The sequence below is a fragment of the Neofelis nebulosa genome, chromosome 11 (genome assembly GCF_028018385.1).
Source record: "Neofelis nebulosa isolate mNeoNeb1 chromosome 11, mNeoNeb1.pri, whole genome shotgun sequence".
In the NCBI taxonomy this organism is placed as follows: Eukaryota; Metazoa; Chordata; class Mammalia; order Carnivora; family Felidae; genus Neofelis; species Neofelis nebulosa.
In genome coordinates, this window is record NC_080792.1 from 77,172,205 (window position 1) to 77,195,837 (window position 23,633).

Consider the following 23,633-nt stretch of genomic DNA (forward strand, 5'->3'; position numbering starts at 1 on the left):
TCAGCCAGGTCACGATCTCGCGGTCCGTGAGTTCGAGCCCCGCGTCAGGCTCTGGGCTGATGGCTCGGAGCCTGGAGCCTGTTTCCGATTCTGTGTCTCCCTCTCTCTCTGCCCCTCCCCCATTCATGCTCTGTCTCTCTCTGTCCCAAAAATAAATAAAAATAAAAAATGTTGAAAAAAAAAAAAAAAAAAAAAAGGAAAACCCCACCCTGTCCCCGAGACACACAACCAAGTGACCCAAAGCCCTTCTTTCCTCCACCTCAAGAGCTCCACGGGGCAAGTGGCTGGAGAAGGGACAGGGACAGAGGAGGCAGGCATGGGCGGGCTGCAGACTGTACAAGACTATATCCTCCTTCTTTCTGGACTCCGAGTAAAGCACTGGTTTACTTAAGAGCTTTTTATTTCCCCTCTGCCAGTCCTGTGATGGGAGGTCACAAGGTGAAGGCCACCACCTGGACACCCCCTTAGGAGCCCACAGTGTAGCTGGAGAGAAGAGCAGGCCACACAAAGTGCCGAGTGGTTCAAACAGACTGGAGGTGCGAGGGGAGGAAGGTGGGGGTGAGGGTCACCCTGCCAGGGGTCAGGGAAGGCTTCCTGGAGGAGGTGGGAGGAGTGGGGCCCTGAGAGACAGGTGGAAGTGCAGAGGCAGAGGGAGGAGGGGGAAGGCGCACCACTTCAGGAACCACACTCCCGCATCTGAGCGTCCAACCAAGTGGGCAGGGGGTCTGGGGAGAAGGCAGAGGCCCAAAGCGGATGGGTGTGTGGGAGCTGCAGGGAGGACAAGAGGGAAGCCCCCCACATGTCAGAGGACATGTCAGAGCCCCCCACGTGGCCCCACCGCCTGGGCAGCTCAAGGGGATGCAGGACGCAGACCGTGTCTTCTGGGTGGCCCAGTCCGCTGCAGGTTCCAGGTCGCGCCCCTGGGACTGGGGCCCACCGGCCAGCAAAGAGGCCGGCTCCGGCACCCAGAATAATCCAGGAAGGGGCTTCGTGGTGGGGCTGCAGCGGCACAGGCTCCTCTCAGAGGCCATCCAGGGCTTGCCGCACGGGGGCGTCCAGGGAGGCGGCCGAGTGGACAGAGATGCCAGGGGCACCGATGCTGGTTTCCCAGCAGTCAAAGCCGCAGCTGCTCAGGGCCTGCTTCACGGCCTCGACCACCGACTGCTCCAGATCTGGGGAGACAGAAGGCAGCAGGTCACCCCACGCTCGTCTGCTCCCTTCGAGGCTGTTCAGGAAAAGGCCCGGGACAGGTCTTCCCGTTGGAATGTGGAGCCTTGCACCCTCTGGGGGAGGGGGCAGCGGTGGGCACGGAGCAACAGGTAAAGTCACGGGCCCGGAGTCACACGGCCCCGGCCCCACCGCGTACCAGCCGTGGGGCCCCAGACAAGCGGCTTCCCTTCTCTGAGCCTCGGTCTCCTCATTTGGGAAGGGGGCCAGTAGTGATTACTACTCCCCAAGGGTTACTGAGAGGCTTCCATGAGGAAAGGCAGGGAAGGCGCTGGGTACACTGCCTGGTACACGGTACACGCCCCAGAAGTGTTCTCCCTCATCATCGTCACTGACCGTGAACGAGGAGCCAACGGTCAAAGTCGGCTGTAGGCCACAGTGACTTCCTGAGGTCTGGGGCCGCGCTGAGAGCGAGGGGGGTGGTTGGGGCCACTGTGGGCTTACTACAGAGCAATGGGCAACGGTGGGAGAAAAACAGGGAGGAGGAGAAGGTAAAGGAGGGGAGAGAAAGACCAGAAGCAGGGGGCAAAGGGAAGGCCGTGCAGGCGGGAGCACTGAGTGCCAGGTCCCGAGGGCAGGTGCGGTGTGGTGACCAAGCCGGCCCCGGGTACCGTTACCCGGCCTTGCTCTTTCCCCGGACACTGGGGGGCGGGGGAAGAAAGCCCTCGGTTTTGTAGCAAGGTCAGTCCCCATCTTGGCCACATCAAGAGGTGACAGCGGGTGATGACAATGTCCTGGTTATTCCTCAAACCTGTGGGAGACTTGGCAGGTGAGGAGGTGGTGGGGACAGCCGCCATAATGGCAGCCCCTCCCCCAGCCCAGCCCTGTGCCAGGCTTTCTAAAGGCACTTTTCTCCTTGCGTCTAGACAACAATCATAAACTAGCCATCAGCGTCCTCGTTCCACCAATGCAGCAACAAAGGCCCAGAGTGGTGAATTAACTTGACTGAGGCCCCACGGCAGAGGTGAGACTGTTCTCCAGCTTCTCCCTCCTCCCAAGGGAACTGCCCAGGTAGAACCTTTGTACGAGCCCAGGCTGCCAACCCACCCTACCCAGCCTGCTCCCCGGTACCTGGCCTGAGGAGCGTAATGCCACAGCCACCACCGCCCGCGCCAGTGAGCTTGCTGTGCAGTCCATGGGCCATGGTCACCTGGCACAGCTGGTCTAGGGAGGCATGGCCCACGCCGAGGGCGTTCAGATGGTGCTGGTTCATGTCGATGAGCTCCTGCAAGAGAAGGTTCAGTCTGTTCCCACTCGGCCGGCCTGAAGCCAAGGTCCTGTGTCCACCCCATGCGTGTGACAGCCGCCGGTTTGGGAGAGCCAAATGGCTTAGGCAAGCCGGCACCGTGTCCCTGTCCGCTGGTAAAAGAACGTCTCCTTCCCGCGAGACTTCCCATGGGGCTGGGGCGGAGCTGGTGGGGAACACATGTCCCAGGCCTGGCCAAAGAAGCCTCTGGCCACGGTGATTGCTCAGGGATGGACCTGTGACCCAAGTTGGGCCAACCGCCGCCTTCCCAGGGTTTTCTCTGCCTCTGCCCTCGAGCTGCGAAAACTGGTTGACTTCAGAAATAAGCCGCCAGAGTTCTCTCTGCCCTACACACGGCCAGAGAGTGCATGGAAGATGGAGAGATTTCAGACTAGGTTGTTTTGGCCCCTGGATCCAGATATGCTTGAAGCTCTTCCTGCTGGTCTTCCCAGTTATGAGCCAACAAATTCCTTTCCTGCTAAAGCCTGCTTGAGATGGATTTCTATCATCTGCACAAGTCTGAAGCGATACGCCATCCGACAGCGGCCGCGGGTACCAATTTTCAGAATAAGAACTGGTTTCTTATTCAAACAAGGTCGTAAGTGGGGGAAAGAGCTAAATGTTTCTCTGGTTTCTCTGATTTGCATAAAACTCCTGCTCTTCTGAGGCTCCGACGATGCACGTTGATGAGATAAGAAAACTGATAGCGATCGCAGCCCAGGGACCCCTACTTACATCTCATTTGCTCCATCAGTGTCTGGGCGGGCACCGTGCTAAACGCTGGGGCTCTAAGAACGAGCACCCACCTGTGGTCCCTGCCACGGGCAAGTGAAGAATGTGAGATCGGGCAGAGCACCCGGGGGGCTCAGTTCAGCCTCCGATTTCAGCTCACATCATGATCTCACAGTGGGTGGGTTCGAGCTCTGCATCGGGCTCTGCGCTGACAGCTCAGAGCCTGGAGCCCGCTTTGGATTCTGTGTCTCCTTCTTTCTCTGCCCCGCCCCTGCTCATGCTCACTCTCTCTCAAAAATAAATAAAACGTTAAAAGAATTTAAAAGAATGTGGGATCTGGGGGTGCCTGGATGACTCAGTCTGTTAAACATCTGGCTCTTGATTTCGACTCAGGTCTTGATCTCAGGGTTTGTGAGATCAAGCAAGCCCTGCGTTGGGCTCCATCCTGACCGCGCCTGCTTGGGATTCTCTCTCTCTCTGCCCCACCGCCCACGCATGCATTCTCTCTCTCTCAAAATAAATAAACATTAAAAAAAAAAAGGATGTGGGATCTGGAATCAAGGGGAGGGGACTGGGTTTCAGTCCCAGCTCTGCTACTTCTAGGTTCTTGGGCAAGGCCTCTCACCCCGTGCCTCAGCTTCCCCGCTTGTAAAACTGGCATCCTAAGAGGATCTGTCTCCCTGCAGTGAGGAAGAAATCGGAGTTTTTCACATGACACCTGGCCTGAGATCAGGGCTCCGTGGAAGTCAGCTGCTATCGGTACTTTTGCGGTCCTAGCACAGTTATCCCCGCCGCTAAGGCTCAGGGCGGAAGGTGACTTGCCTAAGGTCACTGGGCTGGTAAGGTACCAAGCCAGCACTGGAAACCGGGTCTGCCCGATGCGAAGCTCCCGTCTACCCCGCCTCCAAGAGCGAGCGCCCTCAGCATTCCTGCCGCCGCCTACTTCTCGCGGCCCGGGGCTTGAGGGTGCGCGGCTCTGCTCCGGGGAACCGGCAGCAGCGCGTGTGCTGCGAGGGTTGCCAATCACGGAGCTGTCGGCCGGGCCCACCTGGCCCTCCTGCCGCGGGGGTGGGGGGGGGGTGGGGGGGGGGGAGTCCTTCGGGCGCGGTCGGGTCGGCCCTCCCCTGCAGCCCGCCTCACACACCCCAGCACTTCTGACAAACGAGCAGACAGGCGTGATGGCCCGGTGGCGGCCCCGGGTGCCTCTCCCCAGCCCCAGGGGCTGGATGCGAGGGAGAAGTTCTGGGGGCCCGCTCTCTGCGCCTGAGCGCCAGGTGTCACGTTGCCGAGGCAGGTTTCAGACACCTGTCACATTCTGATCCAAAATCTGTCAAGGATCAGATGACAGGTTGTGACACAGGAGAACAGCTCGCTGGTTTGAGCACAAAGCTGTCCAGGAGGCGAGCTGCACATTTCAGCGGCTGCCACAGCCAAAAATACACACAATGTATAATCAACGTGCTGTTCTGTGGCATTCTCCGGGGGCTCAACAGGGTATATTTTAGGCAGTACTCTATCATTATTAATTTCCTGCTCAGGAGGACTGTGTTCCCTCCTTTCTACGTGAAAGGAATTGAAGCCGGAGAGGCAAAGGCTGGGGGACTGGAGGCAGACAGCTAAGGAAATGGGAGCAAAAGCACAGAAACGAGAGCGGGTCGCTGCCCCTGGCCCATGGTGGGTGCTCATTAAAGATCTGCTGGCTAAAGAGATAAACCCATAAGTCAGTTTAACACCTGGCACGGCCACCCACTAGTCGGCGAACCTTGCAGAAAGTTGCTCTTGAGGCCTCAGTATTCAGACCTGTAAAACGGGGGCAATATACCCACTTCACAGGGAGGTGGTTATAGAGACCAAGTGCGAAATCATTTGTGAAGAGACTTGGTTTAGTGGCTGCTTCCATTCACTATAGGAGCTGCAGATTCGAATGCATCCCGCGGGACAGAGAGGCACCAGGTGGAACGCAGCAGCTGCAGGTGACGCTTAGGGAGAGGTGGGGACTATGGACAAATGGAGACCCCAGGGCCTCCTCCCGGGGCCTCTTCTGCACCTCCAGCTGACTGTTGCTACCGAGCCTCACTCCCCCGGCCTGCCGGATCCTCTGATTCTCCAAGGGAAGCCAGGTGGCTCTTTAAGGTCGATCCACATTTGCCAGGCCACACGGGCCGTGTCTGAGGATGACCCTGGGCCCTCGGGCTTACTGAGCCGGTGGCTCATCAGGCATGGTAACTGCCTGTCGCCTACCGGGCCTCTTTGCACTCTTAAGACACTCCAGTGAGACCAGCAGGGGTGAAGCTGGGATTCAGACCCGGATCTGATCAAACCCAGGGCGCGAGGCCTCCGCCTCTACACTGGAATTATGCAAAGGGTAGCGGCTCGGGTCACAGGGAAGAAAGAACCATGTTAGAATACGTGTGAGCCAAAGCACGCCGGTGATAAACAGTCACCAAAGGACACAGATGCAGCGAGCAAACATAACGGGAAAGGGATGGCCGTGCAGGAAATGGCTCCTGGACCTCTGGAAGATGGGGTCAGCAATATCCCACCGCGCCTTACGTGTGTGAACCCAAACCCGGCCCGTCGCACTTAGCACGCGCCAGGCACTGCCCTCTGTGCTTTCGACATACTCTCTCCGCGGCTCTGAATCAGCTGGGGAAAAGCATAAGAAGAAGGCACGCTCGCTGGCCTTGGCATACACGGGACCCCAGGCCCGGGCCCGGCCCCCAGGTTTCAGCTCGGGGGACTGTAAGCGCAGAGGGGGAGCCCCTGCCTCAGGCAGTGGTGTGGGTGAGACCGGGGACCCTGCAGACGGGCTCTTACTTCCAGCACCAGGTAGTGCTCCGGGGCGGGGGCAGCCACCATCTCCCCCAGCATCCGCTCGCACTCCAGGGAGATAGCATCTATGGAGGTCAGCAGGGGCGCCACGATCTCTGGGAACTGGAGGGAGAGCAAGCAAGGGCCCGTGAGGCCTGGGGCAGGGCAGACACTAGACAGCCGCCCCGGCCACGGGAGGAGGGAGGTGTCCCCACGGCCCGCTCCCACCATCTGAGGAAACCCCTTCTCCTTCCCGCCGGGGATCTGCCTTGCCCAGGCCCCCTCACAGAAGCGGGGGGATTCTCGCCACCAAGCCAGCGTGTCTGACGCTCCCTGTGCTGCCTCCCGGCTGGGATGGACACACAGCACCTCCTGGTCTGCCCAAAACCGCCTCTCCCGGTCCCCATCACCCATCCTGCCCCTCCGCTAGCCCATGCGGCAGAGGGAGAGCTCGAGCCCCTAGACCTGGCTGTCGGGGCCCTGCCAGAAACCCGCCCGAGTGAACACGAAGCACCTTAAGCAGCCTGCTCCTGACGCTGGCCACGAGAGCCTTGGTGCTGCGAGGGACCTTGGTGTTGGTCAGCAGGATCCTCAGAGCCGGCGGCCTGCGGGGTGAAGAGGGTCCATGGTGAGCTCGGGACGGAGGAGCTGCGTCAGGGCCGGGGGCACTCCGAAACATCACCCGACCCTGACACAGGAGGAAGTGGAGGCCCAGAAAAGGGGACCTCGGTGGGCTGGAGGGGGAGAGCGAGAGGAGCGGGGTGGGTGGGGGGGGGCTCCTGCCGCCAATCATGGCTGCGTCTCCGCTCCAGGCCCTGGGCAGTCGGGACACTTTCCTCTGGCTCGTCACTCACCCACTTGACTTCAACTGGGCACCTACCATGTGCTGGGCACATGTGAGGGGGCCTGGCTTCGCCTGCAGCTGGACGAGCACGCCGGGTTCACTGAGTTGGATGAGTTCAAAGGCACTATGGCCAACAGTACAAGAGGGGGTGAAGGTTCTGTCGTGTGGGCCACCCCAGGCTGCCGGAGTGGAAGAAAAGCAACGGGACCTAGGACGGATCACGCAGAGGGGGTGCACACAGGGTAGGAAGGCACCAGGGGAGCTGGTATGGTGAACAGTGGGGTGAAGGGGAGGAGGGCAGACTTGGGTGGCAGGCAGGTTCCCCGCAGGCTGAGCCCATCCCTGCCCTGCCTTGATGGCTCCCAGACCAGCCGCCATGGCCCAAAGCCAGATATGGTCAGAGGGAGTCCTTCGTCCCTGCTTGGCTGTCCCAGGTGAGAGAACAGAGGCCCCAGGACGGCCACAGTGAGCTGCCCTCACCTACCTTCTGAGCTTTAGGCTACCTCCTAAAGTCACGATCGCAACCGTCCTATGCCTAGCTGTCCCTGGGGACTTAAGGCCCCATTTCTTGTCATCCCAAGCTGCCTTTCAGAGCACCACGGGCCGGGGACTGAGTACTTGGATGAGCTCTGCCCCAAGACAGCTGGAGACAGGCAGACCCCTTGATACCTTTATTCGTTTTTCTTTTCACAACTCGAGACTGTAAAATCCAATAGGGCTGGAAAAGGCTGCCAGAAACCTGCTTGATCTCACCGCCCATAAGCCCATGAAATTAATATCGATTCCCAGCCTTGGAGGCCGGCTCTTTTTTTTTTTTTTTTTAACTTTACAAAAGATGAACATTCTATTTGCCTTTTCTCTTCCCCTAAAAGACAAGCCGTTTCTCAAAAGGGCAGCGTTCTGGGAGGCCGCATCTTGATCCACTTTGCAAACAATGCATTTTTTTTTAATAGAGAAGCACCATGCGTGGTTTGGGGGGAAAGGGTTCCTCTTGAAGCCACTGGCGGGATTAATGTGGAGTCTGGCCTCCCGGCTTCTCAGAGAATCAGCCATCTGCTCGCCGTGGCGCCCCGCAGCCAGCAGTGAAGGTCGGTTTGCTCTGTGTTCCCATCCGTCGGGGCGGGAGGAGTTGGAACACTGTGTCTTCATCTTCCTTAGACAAGTCCTCTGCGAACAGGCGGCTCCTAGCGCTGCCGGCCCCACTAAAACCCCAGGCTCTGCGGGCATCTAGAGACCACCCAGGCTGTGCTCCGCGAGTGCTTGTGCGTGCTAGGCACGGCTAACCCCTCAATCTTATCTCACCCCCGCCCTCCCTGGGTGCTCGCTCCTCTCAGCCATCCTGGCCCTGTAGCTGCAGCTCAGCACGCCAGGCACATTCCTGCCTCAGGGCCTTTGCACTTGCATTTCCTCCGCCAGGGACCCACCTCACTCTCGTGTTCCATTCAGGTCTCTGCTCAGATGTCGTTTCATCGGGGGCCTCCCCGGATCATCCCATCCAACAGCCTGACATGCTCTCGTGGAACCATCTGTTCATTGGTTGTCTCCTCCCAACAAAGTGTGAGTTCCGTGAAGGCGGGACTTTTTGTTCCCCACTGAGGCCCCAGCACCCAGCACATGGTAGTTGCTCAGTCTCTGTGGCATGAAGTTTGATCTCAACAGAGAGCAAAGCACTCTACAGGTGCCGTTTCTGATTCTGGGCTCAGGATCCTCGTTATATAAACGAGGAGGCGTGTGCCTCAGGAAGAGCGACTCACTCAAGAGCACCCGGCTCAGTGGGGCGCCTGGGCGGCTCAGTCGGTTGGGCGTCCGACTTCAGCTCAGGCCGTGATCTCGTGGCTGTGAGTTCGGGCCCCGCACCCGGCTCTGTGCTGACAGCTCGGAGCCCGGAGCCTGCTTTGGATTCTGTGTCTCCCTCCTGCTTCACCCCTCCCCCACTCATTCTCTCTCTCTCTCTCGCTCCCTTAAGAATAAACATATATTAAAAATAAATAAAACAAAACAAAAAAGAGCACCCAGCTTGAAAGTGGCAGAGCTGGGCCCGCAGACCCCAGAGCCTCTGTCTGCCACGCCACGACCAGCTGGCCACCGGATATGCCTCGGGCCCCCCTCCTGCCTCCTCACTCATCCCCTCATTTCCCTCCAGTAGAACGTACACATGCCCACACCACCACGTTAGCTGGGGCCCAGTCGGTGCTTAGGATATAACTAGCCCTCAGGAAACACTGAATGAGACGTCACTGCCCCCTGTGACGCCCAGATCTGTCGTCCGACTTATGACACCCCTCGCTGCTATCCGTGGCAGCTTCAGGGCATTCATATCATCCTCTGGGTATCTTCGTGCCGAGGATCACAGTCGTGCCTGCCTCCTCCGGTGGGCTGAGCCCCGCGGGCAGGCCTGCGTCCGGTACCTCAGAGTCCAGCGGGGACTCCTGATGTCGCCGCACGGGGAGTCAGTCTACGTGGCAGAGCCGGCCCCGCCTGGGCCCCAGGCCCCACTGCCCTGACTGCACAGCAGCCGGAGCAAGCTGGTTCCACTTTCCTAAGCGGCCCCGCTTCCTCCTCTGTGCAGAGTGAAGGCTGTCACCCAGGGGGATTCTGCCCTCCAGGGGACACTGGCAATGTCTGGAGACATTTTTGGCTGTCGCAACTGGGAGACAGGGGAGGTGCTACCGGCATCTAGTGGGTAAAGCGTGGGGATGCCGCTAAATATGCCAACCATGCCGCACAGGGCAGCGCCCGCACTCTAAAGACTCGTCCGGTCCACTACGTCAATGGTGCCAAGGCTGAGAGACCCTAACGCAGAACCTCGGAAAGGCAGGCGTGGCTCCTGGAAGCCAAGAGAACTGGGGCAGAAAGTTCCCGGAGGTGCAGGTGACGTGACGCGGCACATCACGCCAGGTCAAGGAGCCACTCCTTGGCCCAGCTGGCGAGGGCAGTGGGCCGGGACTTGCTGCCCATGGGCCGTGAGGACCGCCCTCATCACCGTGGAAAGGCCCGTCTGGGTGGCAAAGTGCCCTGGGACACCACCTGACTCCATCGAGGGCTCAAGGAACTGCCACCTGCTCACCCTGAGAGTCGCTGCCCGCACGGGACATTTCCACTCTGAGTCCAAAGAGAGCACAGCATGCTCTATTTTAACGTATTGCTCCCGAGGGAGGGGGTAAGGGAACCTGGGAAACGGGCTGAGAATTTCTCAAATGTCACCCCTGCTGGAAGCCTCTCACGAGCCCGAGCCCTGGCTCTGCCTCGAGTGCCCGACGGTGGCAGCCCTCATGTTCACCTGCAGTGGCTTTGTGTGCGTGTCTGCTGGCCCCCCCCACCTGCCCCCACTCTCCTCCCACCCTGCCCCGCCACCAAAATTGTGTCCCAGACTCATTTTTACATCCCTAGACCCTAGTACAGTGTCCTCGGGAACACAGGAAGATATCAATTCTCATTTGCTAAATGCATACACTATCGAATGAATGAAATGAACGACAACCCAGGGGTCTGGGGGAGCAGCTGCTCTCTGGAAGGTGAATGGCACGGCCATGCATGACTTCTCCCTCTAATCTCTTGGCAATTTAAGAGCTGCGGTACAGAAGGAAAGAACAGGGTGTCCTCATGGCCCACGGCCTGGGAGGGCCTCACAGGGGAGGGGAAAGAAAGCCAGGGGTGCCTGGGGGGCTCAGTCAGTTAAGTGTCTGACTTCGGTTCAGGTCATGATCTTGCAGTTCATAAGTTCGAGCCCCACTTCGGGCTGTTTGCTGTCAGCACAGAGCCCGCTTCCGATCCTCTATCCCGCCACCATTCTCTCTTTTGCTCTCTGCCCCTCCCCCTTCTCAAAAATAAACAACAACAACAACAAAAAAAGCCAGAGATGCTGCCCCGCATGTTACCGCACAACGAGACAGAGCCCCCCCCCCCCCCAACCGACGACGCGATGAGGCAGCTGTGCCGGGAGGGGCTGCCCTACCCCAGAATTACCTCTTTAGGACCGAAATCTTTCCTTGCTGGTATCGGAGTGCTCCCCCTAAAGAGAAAAAGCAGCAGGTCAGAGCTGTGGGAAAAGCTGTGTGTGTCTGCCCCTTGGGAGAGAAGCTGGGCTGGAGTGGGTAAGAGTTCTGCCCCATCCGGGGAACAGGTTAAACCCTTGTTAACTAGTCGTGCCAGCTTCGGTCACAAAAGGTCCCAAGAGGGCACAAAGGCACTCCGTGCTCCGCCAGGGAGCTCGCCCTCCCTCCAGGCTGCCCGGCCTCGTGCCACAGGCCACGTGGTGAAGGTGGGCCCAGGACCGTGGCCGGGTCCGGGAAGCCAGGATCCCACAGCAGCTTGTGTGACTGCCAGGCGCTACGGCCGTGACTCTGCAGCTGTACTGTGGCAACCCTCATGGGGAGCTCACCGCATCTGTAGCTTCCCGGGCCCTGCCATGACCACCCCCCCCCCACCCAGGACCCCCAGAGGTCTGGATTCAGCAGGTGTGAGGCAGGACCCTAGAATTTCTCCCCTCCCTCACCCCCAAGCAGGAAAACCCTGTTTTCCTCAGAAGCCGCTGATTTCATTCATCCAACCCAACAAAGCCTGAGTGTCTACAATGGTCACAGGAATTTATAAAATAACACAAACACAGAAAACTGGCCTGCGGCCGCACCTACCCCAAACGCTGACAGCGTTGTCTACTCCGGAGGGGTTCCCGTGAATCACTCTCTCCCCCTGGAAGGCCCACTTGTTAATTAATTCCAAGTCCTCCACTGTCCACCTGAAGAAGACACACAAGTCCGTCTGTACCTCGGTGGAGGGGGCGGCCAGGGCCGCTGAGGCAGCAAGGGGCGGGACCACACGAGCCAGGAACAGGAGAACAGCCTAGAACCTCTCCAGATGCAGAGCCATCTCCTGCAATCCCCATGAAAACCCTACAGGGACGGTACAATTACTATCCCCTCTCCTACAGAAGAGGAAACTGAGGCACAGGTGGGTCAAGTAGATCCCCGTGCTGTGCACTGCTACATCAGAACCACATCGGTTGAGGAGCCCAGGTTCTCAACTACCGAGCTTTACGGCGCCAACAGGACGTACTCGTTTGTCTGATATTTACTGAGCATCTACTGTGTGCCTGTCGCTAAGCTCACGGTAGGGAACGAACGAGACACGGCCCCCAGCCGCCTGAGGCTTGGCGTCTCATGGAGAGGGGACACCAAAAGCAATCGATGTTTAACTACAACCCCCAGGAGGGGCAGTGCAGGCTGGATGGCCTGTACCCCATCCGGAAAGGGGGAGGGCCTGAGGGACAAGGGCACGGTCGGCAAGGCCAGAATGTGCGGGGAGAGCATTCCAGACCGGGGCTGCACAGCACCTGCAACTGTGCAAGAGCCGGACCTTTCCAGGAACCGAAAGGCGAGCGCGCGAGACAGAGAGGGGGCAGCTGGACCCAGCCCGGGACCTGGCCCTCTCCGCAAAGGTGAATCTTCTTCCCACCCTGTGCACTGCTCATCCTCCGGGGGCTCAGATTTCCAACCCAGTCTTCATAGGAGACTGGATTCCGGTCTGATTCCAGCTCTGTCTGATTTAGAAACGCTGGGCAGGGGTTGGGGCCTGCTCTCACCAAAAGTCCTAGGAAGGAATGACTGGGCCTTCAGGGGTGGCGGGAGACCTGAATGTTAAGGAATCAGCGTGAGAAAGAGCACACGCACGTGCACGCACACACACACGTATACACACACACACTTATGCACACACACGCACACACACTTATGCACACACACATACACGAGTCACCCATGCCTTTTGAAAACTAATTAAAAATTTTTTAATGTTTATTTTTGAGACAGAAAGAGACAGAGCATGAGCAGGGGAGGGGCAGAGAGAGAGGGAGACACAGAATCCAAAACGGGCTCCAGGCTCTGAGCTGTCAGCACAGAGCCCAATGCGGGGCTTGAACCAATGAACTAACTGTGAGATCATGACTTGAGCTAAAATTGGACGCTTAACCGACTGAGCCACCCAGGCGCCCCTGCACAGTTTTCACGCTTCTAAATCAAGAATGATCCTATTCCAGAAGATTATCAGAAATAACTTCTGTTGTGTATTGTTTCCTCATTGTATTTTAACATTTCTTACGGCTATTCTCTTTTGTTATGTGAAAAACACTTCCTTCCCTCTCTCTTTTTGATATTTCTTCAAAACTTTATTATTTAAAAAAAACTTTTAATGTTTATTTATCTCTTAGACAGAGACAGAGCAGGAGTGGGGGAGGGGCAGAGAGAGAGAGGGAGACACAGAATCTGAAACGGGCTCCAGGCTCTGAGCTGTCAGCACAGAGCCCGATGCGGGGCTTGGACTCACGAACTGTGAGATCATGACTTGAGCTGAAGTCGGACGCTTAATCGACTCAGCCACCCAAGCGCCCCGAAAATTAAATTTTTTAAAAAAGTTTTCAGTAGGCTCCACACCCAATGTGGGGCTCAAACTCACGACCCTGAGATCAAAAGTCACACACTCCACTGCCTGAGCCAGCCAGGGACCCTCACCCATGCCTTGTGAAAGGCAGAGCTGGTCTGTTGGCCCATATACACGAGTCTGTTTAAGGGACCCAGGGCAAGCAGGCCTTCACTGATCTAGGTTATAATCAGTGATTAGCACATGGTAACGAGCACCATCTTATCACAGAAGCACCAAACGTCAAGGCTGGAGGGCCCCCTGAGGGACCGTCAGGTGCAGCCCCTCACTTCCAGATGAGGAAACAGAGCCCAGAGGAGAAGAGGGGGTGGCCCCACGCCCTGCAGCAAGTTAGCAGGCACACCTCACTGAAATCCCTGAAAACCATCACCTTGTGTTACCTCCAGGTGCGCCTCTCATCACCTACCGGATTCTTCCCCTGACAAAAGCCGCCTCCACCCCACCCCTCCTACTCCTCTCCACCCACAGGAACCATCCAGAGCGAGTCTCAGGAGTGCTGACAGACACATCACATCACATCACGAGCCCGCAGATCCACTGTGGCCACGAGGATCAAAGGGACCGGGGGGCTCAGTCTGAATCCAGCCGTATTTTAACCTCCGTGTCTCAGAAGAGAAATCATTGGCCGTGACAGGGCAGCCAGGGGGGCCTGGGCTGCGGGAAAAACCACTGCCTTTCCAGGGCAGAGGGAGAAAGCCTCGATTCAAAGCCAAGCTCTGGAAGAGGACAAACGTCCGAGGCTGCAGGCTAGTGCAGTGTGTCCGCTCTGTGCCCCTGCAGCGGGCGTGGAGGGTAGAGGAGTGGTGCTCTGGGAGGAAACACGCAGCCACGCCCACTGTGCACCAGCACCGCGTAAGCAGCCTCTTCTGCCGGCTACACCGGGAGACAGACAAGGCCGGCGGTCCGCCCGACACCACACACGGTTGGGACCCCAGGCCCCCGGTGGGAGGGCTCCCCTGCGCTGTGTGGGCCCAGGACAGACTGTAGTTTCTCCAGATGCAGCCCCCAAGTGGCAGAAACGGCTGCCAGGGACACTGTCCTGACGAGCCTCGCTGACTCCGCGAGAACTGCAGAGGCAATGCTCCCTCCGTGGAACGAGGTCAAGGGCTCCTAAGAAGGGAAATGCCTTAATAATAATAGATACTCCCCTGGGGCGCCTGGGCGGCTCAGTTGGCTGAGCGTCCGACTTCAGCTCAGGTCATGATCTCACGGTTCGTGGGTTCGAGCCCCACGTCGGGCTCTGTGCTGACAGCTCAGGGCCTGGAGCCTGCTTCCGATCCTGTGTCTCCCTCTCTCTCTGTCCCTCCCCCGTTCATACTCCGTCTCTCTCTGCCTCAAAAATATACATTAAAAAGAAAATTTTTTCAATAAGAAATAAAAAAAATACTCCTCCTGTGTTTATGTCTTGATGTGTTACACTTTTTTTTTTTTTTTTTTTTTTTTTGCATAACTGTCTCGTAAGACCCAGCAATACTGTCCTTAATGCTCTCATCAGCTTTCTACAGAGGACACCGAGGCCCTGAGGGGCGCAGCAGCACGGCCGCGGTCCCGCAGTGAGACAATGGCAGAAGTGGGCCCAACGGCTCCCTACATCCGGGCTCAGGTTCTTTCTACCATATCACGGGCACTCGAACCCCAAAGAGGCAAGGTAGAGGTGAGGGTAGGGGAAGGGCAGAGAGGTCAGGCTCTGGATTCAGACCGCCCGCGCTGGCCGCAGACACCTCTCGCCTCACAGGGTGGCGGGGAGTCCTCAGGGAGAGAACCCACGCCGGGGTCGTGGTGCCCGGGAAGGACAATGACGAGGGCAAGGGCCGCGATTACCTGCTGGCAGGCTCGCCGTCCTTCAGCGGGTTTGGGATCTCCTCGCACGCGGTCAGGAGAGCGGAGGCCACACACACGGAGTAGGCGGCACTGGAGCCCAGGCCGGCCCCAGTGGGCAGCTCGGACCACACCCTGATGTCCAGGCTGGGCAGGGTCCTGAAACACAGTGGGGTGCAGGGCATGACTCTCCTGAAGGGTGGCGAGGTGCCGACGTCGCCCAGGACTGGACGTGGGCAGGGCCTGACTCCGAGCCTCTGGCCAGGTTTCTGGACTCGCGGACGTTTCCCGACCCCAAAAGCAGCCCTCCGGGATTGTAGGAAGTCGTGGTGAAGCAGACAACTTGGAAATAAATACCAGAACCACCTCCCTCCTGAACACACCGTTCCCTCCCGAGCCACCAACCATTTCTCTAAACTCCTTCCTGTTCCCTGCACAGGCTCTTTCGTGGCCCCGCTCTCTCTGTATCCCTGCCTGGGATAGCTCTGCACCTCTTTAGCCCCCAGGGAAACTCCTAGCCATCCTGCAAAACCCTTCTCAAATGTCACTGCCACCGTGAAGCTTCCGCTGGCCACCCACAGAACCCATTCCTAGCTCCCCTTGACGATCTCCACTACGTAGCCTTTCTCCACCACTGCCTCATGTTGGCGTGCTGTGTGCTCACGGGACCCTCCTCCTTCCTACCGGCCAGCAGTGCCCCGCTGTGTGTAACACGGGCCTGTTTTCTACCACTGGAAGGTTCCGAATCACTGTATCTTCTGTGTATTTCCCCCAAGCAAGGACTGTCAAGTTTCGTGTCCTGTGGTTTCCATTAAGGAATTTTCCCGTCTTCCAAATATAAAACCATAAGGCCGAAGCTGCCTTTTCAAACTACACATGCCCACCCCGCTCAGATCAGATTCTGAAATCTGCACCCCTTCCCCGAAGGGGACGTGCCCCACTTAAGTTGAAAATCCCACGCGGACAGCAAGAGTGGAGGCGTTTATGAATGGGCCCTCTGCACCGTGCCTGGCCCCCAGCGTCTGCTGTATGAGTGACGAGCTGCCCCCTGAGGCTTTCCCTTTGGGTTTGAAACAGAAAATAATTATACTGAAACTCACCGTGGGCTAGTTACAGAGCTAGGCCCATTTCATATATTGTATTTTCAATCCTCCAATAGTTTTCAGAGGAAAATAATAACAGCTAACGTTTCTCAAGCTACGTGCCAGGCTCTGAGTCAAGCGCTTTAAATAAATAAACTCATTTAACCTCCCAAGAAGCCTACGAGGTAGGTATTATTACTACCCCCATTTTACAGATGAGGACACTGAGGCCCAGGAAGGGTAAGAACCTCAAGTAAGCCAGTAAGTGGCCGCCGTGGGGTGCGAACCAACGCCATCTGACTCTCCATGACCACGTGACGTGGCCTCAGCGGTGAGCTGGCCTCCCTGAGGGCAAATAACCCAAATCCTATCTTCAGGGGTGAGACGGACACAGGTGTCACTTTGCTGATCACAGAGTTTCCCTGGAGTCTGCGGGACGAGCAGCAGGGGTGCCTCTGTGGACACAGCGCAGGAGAAGCCACGTGGTTCGGGAGTCCGGCTTCGGGTCTGCTGAATCCAAGAGGCCAGAGGAGGCAGTGGGGGGTTGAGAACCTAAGTGTCAGAACCCAAGTCAGCGGGGCTGATTCCCCAGCCCGGCCCTCAGTGTGTTTCTGAGTTTCATTCCTGGGCCAAATGAGGGCACCCCTCTCAGAGCTTCCTAGGAATGTTAAAAGCAGACCATCCATCAAGGGTCCAGCCTGGCACCCGGTGCATGCGGCGATGGCAAATGGCCATGGTCACCGGAACCCCGGAAGAAAGCCCCTGTGCTCTGCGGTAGCCAAAGCTACAGAAACCCTTGCCCGCTGCCCCGGGCGGGCTGAAGCAGGGCTCCCTCCCCGGACCACGCACGCACCTCTGCTTCCGGCAGATGCACAGGTACAAGTAAAGGAAGGCCAGCACGGCCGCACGCTCGGGGTCGGCACAGTCCTTGGGGAAGGCTGCCACCTCCTCCAGCTTCTCCACGAGCTCCGCGGTGGGTGCCGAGGCGTCACCTTGCTCTGTCGCAAACAAGCACACGTGGCTGGGTGAGAGGGCCTCAGGTGCTTTTACAGACAACAGCACGCAGAGGACCCAGCGGGTCACGAGAACCAGAATCTGATGGACACGGAGTCACGGTCCGAGCGCCAGGGCCGAGACCACCACCGGCCTTCAGGTTTTGCGGGCAGGTGGACTTGAGTTTGGGTCCCGACTGTACCATAGGCTGGCTTTATGGCCTTGAGTGTGTGACTCAGCGTCTCTGATCCTTAGTTTCCTTCCTTGGTAAACGAGATCATGACAGGACCTCCTCCAAGATAAACTTAAATAAGGTACAGGAGACCCTTAGCGCGGTTCCTGGCATACAGGAAGTGTTCAATTAACCGTAGTTTTTGAAACATGCATACACACACAAGGCGAATGCTAGCTCGATCTCTCAGAGGTCTGGCTTTGACCTCCACAGAACAAAACCCAAACCACGGGCAGTATTAAATTATTCCCCAAACGTGCCCCTCTCCCGAAACATAACCTGTGAGGACAGGACGCTCAAAACCAGAGAACGTGACGTGCTGAGGTTTGCTTGGGCAGCCGGGAGAGGCCAGATAGCAGTTTCTCTCCCGTGTGTGGGGGGGCTGTGCCACTTTCCTCCGAGAGCCTGAGCAAGCCTGACCGGCTTACCTTGACAAACCACTCCCTGAGTCACAGGTCAAATTTTAAAGTAAACAGAAAAAGGAGCTTGGTGTGCCTGTGTTAGGAAACTTTAGGGTGAGGCACTCATTAAAAGGGCTGTGGGCTAACTGAAATAATAATACATTAAAGGCAGCTCAGCCAACGGGCAGTGTTACTGAGGGCACAGACATTTCAGAGCTCGGTGAAGGAAATGGAATAACTTGTTCAAGTGGTTGGAGAGTGGGGCACCTGGGTGGCTCACTCGGTTAAGCCTCTGACTTGAGCTCAGGTCATGATCTTGTAGTTCGTGGGTTCTGGCCCCGCGTCGGGCTCTGTGCTGACAGCTCAGAGCCTGAAGCCTGCTTCGGATTCTGTGTCTCCCTCTCTCTCTTTGCCCCTCCCCCAGTTGCACTCTTTCTCTCTCAAAAATAAACATTTAAAGAAATTAAAAAAAAAAAAAAAAAGAGTTTGGAGAGTTGAGAGAGATCCAGGTCTGAATCCTTTCTGCATCACCCACGAAGCTGTGCGACCTGAGCCACTCGACCCCCGAACCTCGATTTTCTCCTCCATAAGATGGGGATGGATACCGCCACCTACTTCCAGGGCAGGCCGGAGACTTCTAAGAGTGCCGATGTATGTAACACACTAGCCCGGTGCCTGGCACCCACGAAGATGCCCAGTGAAATGTTCACTGTGTTTGTGACTATCGGGAGGCAACCAAAGAACATTGAAAGACAAAGATGGAGGACGCGCGTCGTGCACCCTGCTCCTTTTTCTCCTTGGGGAAGTAACTCACACGCCCTCATGGACTACACTCAGTGTCCCGGCCCTCGCCCACCTCCAGGCCTGCCGGATCCTTGCAGCAACCTTCCCAGGCAACACGACTCTGCCCACGGAGGCTCAGGGGGTTTGAGCGACCTGTTGAGGTTCACACAGGCAGGCGGGGGGGGTCTGGCACGTGGGCCAGACACCTGCCTGCTTCCATCAGTGCTACTGACACCCCAAAGCAGCAGCCAGCTCCCGGGGGACATTGCGAGCCTGGTGGGGGATGGTCTTGGGCACCACAGAAGGCAAATCCCACGCTGCTCTGGATGGCTGCTTTCCGAGGCCTGCTTCAAGGTAGCAGTTGTTTTCAACTGACAGTGTCCCTAGAATCACCCAGGGAATTTCTTTCTTTCTTTCCCTTCTTTTTTTTTTTTTTTTAATGTTTATTTATTTTTGAGAGAGACAGAGAGAGACAGAGCGTGAGCACAGAAGAAGCAGAGAGAGAGAGCAGGAGACACAGAATCCGAAGCAGGCTCCAGGCTCCGGGCTGTCAGCACAGAGCCCGATGTGGGGTTTGAATCCACGAACCGTGAGATCATGACGGTTTGAGTGAGAGAGAGAGAGGGAGAGAGAGAGACAGAGCACGAGCAGGGGAGGGCAGAGAGAGAGAGAGAGAGAGAGACAGAATCCGAAGCAGGCTCCAGGCTCTGAGCTGTCAGCACAGAGCCTGATGGCAGGGCTCGAACCCACAGCCCCTCAGGTACCGCCCAGGGAATTTCTTTCAAAATACACACACCTGGTCCCCTACCACCTCTACCCCTTTTCAATGAGAGAGGCAGGGCCAGGAATCCGTCTGTATTGTTAAAAACAACAACAAAATGGTCTCCAGGGGTTCTCAAGGCAGGACTGGCTGGAAAATGGGGGTTTTCACCTGTTCCTTCACCCCCTACAGTATCCGGGAGTGGCTTGCTGTGGACTGATTGTTACAGGGGACAGGGAGCAGGCAGGAAAAGACCATTGGGAGGACTCCCACTGGCCCCACTCTGGCTCAGAAACACTGTTCCCGACAATGGGGCAGCAGCCCAGCGAGGAGACAGCAAACTGAGAACAGAAAACACCCTCCAGGTTTGGTGCAGGGGGCAACCCTGCTGATGAAAAACCTTGCCTATGAGGGGACACAACATTCACAGTATTATCGAAAATCAGCACAGGGGTCTTTATTTATTGGCATGGAAAGGTATCAGGCCTGATATCCTGAAGGGGGGGTAAAACCCACACATTTCTGGAAAGTCTGTATGGCCTGATCAGATTTTGGTTAAGGAACAGATATCCTCCTACCTCTCTCAATCTAACTATCCACCTGCAGAAAACAGTCCAGAAGGATTAATACCAAAATGCTCACCGTTGTCACAGGGGCTGCTGAAAGGTCAGTAATAGATTTTTTTTTTTTTAACTCACAGTGGTTTAATATTGACTCTGTTTTCCAATTAATAACCATGCTACTTTTATTTTTAATGATTTTTTAAAAGTTTATTTACTTACCTTGAGAGAGAGAGAGCATGCATGTGCAAGCAGTAGAGAGGCAGAGAGAGGGAGAGAGAGCATCGAGCACTGTTAGCTCGATCCTATGAATTGTGAGATCATGACTTGAGCTGAAATCAATAGTCAGATGCTTACCCGACTGAGCCACCCAGGTGCCCCATTATTTTCTTTAAAAAAAATTTTTTTTTAACATTTTTATTTTTGAGAGAGAGAGAGAGAGGGAGAGAGACAGAGCATGAGCAGGGGAGGGGCAGAGAGAGAGAGAGAGAGAGAGAGAGAGACACACACAGAATCCAAAGCAGTCTCCAGGCTCTGAGCTGTCAGCACAGAGCCTGATGTGGGGCTTGAACCCACGAACCATGAGATCATGACCTGAGCTGAAGTTGGATGCTTAAACAACTGGGCCACCCAGGCACCCCAAGGTGCCCTATTATTTTTAATGATCTTTAAAAAAATGTTCATTTTATTTTTGAGAGAGAGAGGAATAGAGACAGAGCAGGGGAGGGGCAGAGAGAGAGGGAGACACAGAATCCGAAGCAGGCTCCAGGCTCTGAGCTGGCAGCACAGAGCCCAAGGCGGGGCTCGAACCCACGAACCGGGAGATCATGACCTGAGTTGAAGTCAGCACTTAAACGACTGAGCCACCCAGGCGCCCCTGATGATTTTCAATTATGCAAAACGCCACTACCTTCTCTTTGTCAAAACCATCCTCCAGAAGGAAGGCTCACTTTGTCCACTCAGACCTTAGGACCCTCCCAGCGGCATGTAACCATCACCGGAAGTAAATTTTCCTAGTCTTTTTCCTATGCACTTACATACCTGCTGATACCTAATCCGGGTCGTCCCTCAGATACATCCTGTTTGCATCTTTTGTTTTTTCACCCAACAACAGGCCTTCACGATCAGTCCACCACAGCCCGCATACATCCAGTGCATCATTTTATGCTCTTGAATTTAAAAAAATAAATAAGAAGGGGCACCTGGATGGCTCAGTCGGTTGGGTGTCCGACTTCGGCTCAGGTCACGATCTTGCGGTCCGTGAGTTCGAGCCCCGCATTGGGCTCTGCGCTGATAAGCTCGGAGCCTGGAGCGTCCTTCGGATTCTGTGTCTCCCTCTCTCTCTGCCCCTCCCCGACTCACACTCTCTGTCTCTCTCAAAAATAAATAAACATTAAAAAATTAAAAATAAAATAAAATAAATAAGTGAAGCTAATTTTATGGCTCAAGAGAAAAAAGAACACCCCCAGAGTGGCCAGTCTCCGGTCCCCTCAGGGATAGCCTGGAATAACTACCCAGCCATGTGTTTCCCCTCTGTTCAGGACCCTGGCTCTTCCCACACCTGGTTCCTGCTCGCTGCACTTACCCAGAAAGCTCGTGTCCTGTAGCTGAAGCCTGGCCACATCCCAGACCCGCTTGATGCCAATGTTTGGTAGGTCGAGGCACACTTTCCCATTGCTGTGGGGCTGAAGCCGGAGAAATGTTCTTAAGTTCACGGCCACCGCCAATGCTACCTGTAGGATAAAGGGCAAAAGCAATGAGCCTGAGCATGGGTGGCAAAGAGTATGGCTCCAGTCTTAGAAACAGGGCTCAGTGTCAATGTGCTGAGGAGAGACCGCAAATACTGGCACGCAGGGCACGCCCACTCATGCCCTTGGCAGACACTGCCGATCAACCTTGGCATGCTCTCCCACTAGGTGGCACCGGCACTACCAATCAGTTAGGAGTTAGCATCAACTTCTGTTTGCCCTCTCCATGCAAAACTTCAGAGGTCCTCCACACCAAGGAATGGCTTCCCCATCATCACCACGTCATCCAAATAAATGTAAGTTAAGAACATGAAGAATGACGGAATGGAGAAAGCATGAGCTGTGGGTTCAGACAGACGGAGGTTCATTCCCGGTTCTACCCAGGTGTACGGGACCTTGGTCAAGCGACCAATCCTCTCCTAAGCCTCAGCTTCCACATCTGCAAAATAGGATAATAAAAGTTTAACCTCGGAGGGCAGTCCTCAGACTTAAATGAGATAATGCATGTTTCAGACTCATCTGCTGGATCCTACTCATTTTCCCCATTTCTGAATGTCGGGGTGCCCCAGGGCTCAGTGCTCCCACTCCTTTTCTTCTCCACCGAAGCCCACTTTCCAGGTCGCCTCATTCCACCTGCACAGCTTTACCTTTCAGCTTTGTGCTACCTTACTGAGGCCAGAGGAGCCCTTCAGTGGGGGTAAGCCCTGTCTTTTCCCTGCCTCACTGGGGAAAAACTGACCTCCTCTCTTAGATACCCCTAGGCTATGCCTCAAGACTTCTTTTCAGTTTAAGATTAGGGTCAGGGAGAAGAGGTGCCCAATTCTCAAAGACTCTGGGGGCCTTTACTTTGCCGTGGACCACAGCATGCTCTCCATGAAGAATGACTTTCCCTGGAGCAGACACCAGCAGGACTTCTGACAACATAGCTAGCTCCTGGGAATCCTGAAAGAAAAAGCCAGAGAGAGGATGAGACATCCCCAGATCTCAGAGATATTAGAGAATACCCAGTTCAAACTCATCATTCTAACGAAAAAGGCAGCTACCATCCAGCACTTCCTATGCGCCCCAAAGACTGCGCAGTCCACTAGGCACATCAGAAAGACCTGGGTTCAAATCCCAGCTCTTCCGCTCCCCAGTGAGGTCACTGTCTCTAACTCACTCAAATGGCTAAAAACCTTGGTTCCGTCCTATGTTATATTCGGACAAGAACTGCACTTACCTCAATGGGTTTTGGAAAGCTTAAGTTAAATAATACAAGAGGACCACTTGGCAGCGTGGGTCCCAGCTTTAATTATTACTACTATTGAGGCTAGAAATTTAAATGAAATCATGGAGTAGAAGGAAAGCCTTCCTGGACTTTTAGGCTGTTTCCAATACGTCACGACTGTAAATTGTAGGCTGCAGAAAACAGATGTCAAGCCCCTTCCTGCATGCACGCTTAACCGAGGATCTCTACAACACAGAGTCCTAGAAAGTGACTTGCTGGGTCTACAGGTGTGCGCATTTTAGATTTTCTAGAAATAATAAAAAATTACCATCCATTTAAGGCCTCAATTACCTCAATATGATAAGACCTGAGCCGCACTATGAGCTAAGTGCCATCGTGATCCCCGTTTCTTAGCGGGGGAAAGTGAGGCTCGGAACCGGGAGACCTACTGCTTGCCCAAAGCTCCAAATCCCTTCAGATTCGAGCTCACTAACCGCTCGGGACGGATTCTCAGAGTCGGAGAAACCAAGCCAGAGAAGCCGGGAGCCCAGCCCAAAGTCTCAGCCTCAAACCTCGCGCCCCCGGCCCGGTGAGCCCAGGCGCTTACCTGCCTCGGCGGGACGGTGAGCGAAAGCCAGAGCTGCTGGGGGACCAAGTCCCCCCGGGCGCCACCCGAACAGGGTTCACCCTTCCGCTCAGCCAATCAGAACACGCAAACTGGGCGTTCCTTTACCGATTGGCTTGAACATTGGCC

The 23,633-nt window shown here is 56.0% G+C and overlaps 1 protein-coding gene across 1 annotated transcript; it reads right to left on the bottom strand.

Moving 5' to 3' along the window:
* Positions 1–382: 382 nt before the first annotated feature.
* MVK (mevalonate kinase) lies at positions 383–23,480 on the bottom strand. The gene is given in 12 exon segments (XM_058691030.1): positions 383–1,073; positions 1,075–1,172; positions 2,299–2,452; positions 6,023–6,139; positions 6,531–6,621; positions 10,827–10,872; positions 11,495–11,598; positions 15,117–15,272; positions 17,049–17,193; positions 21,510–21,657; positions 22,519–22,614; positions 23,370–23,480. Coding segments are annotated over 11 exon segments (1,689 nt in total). The 5' UTR covers positions 22,597–22,614; positions 23,370–23,480; the 3' UTR covers positions 383–521.
* Between the last annotated feature and the right edge of the window lie 153 nt (positions 23,481–23,633).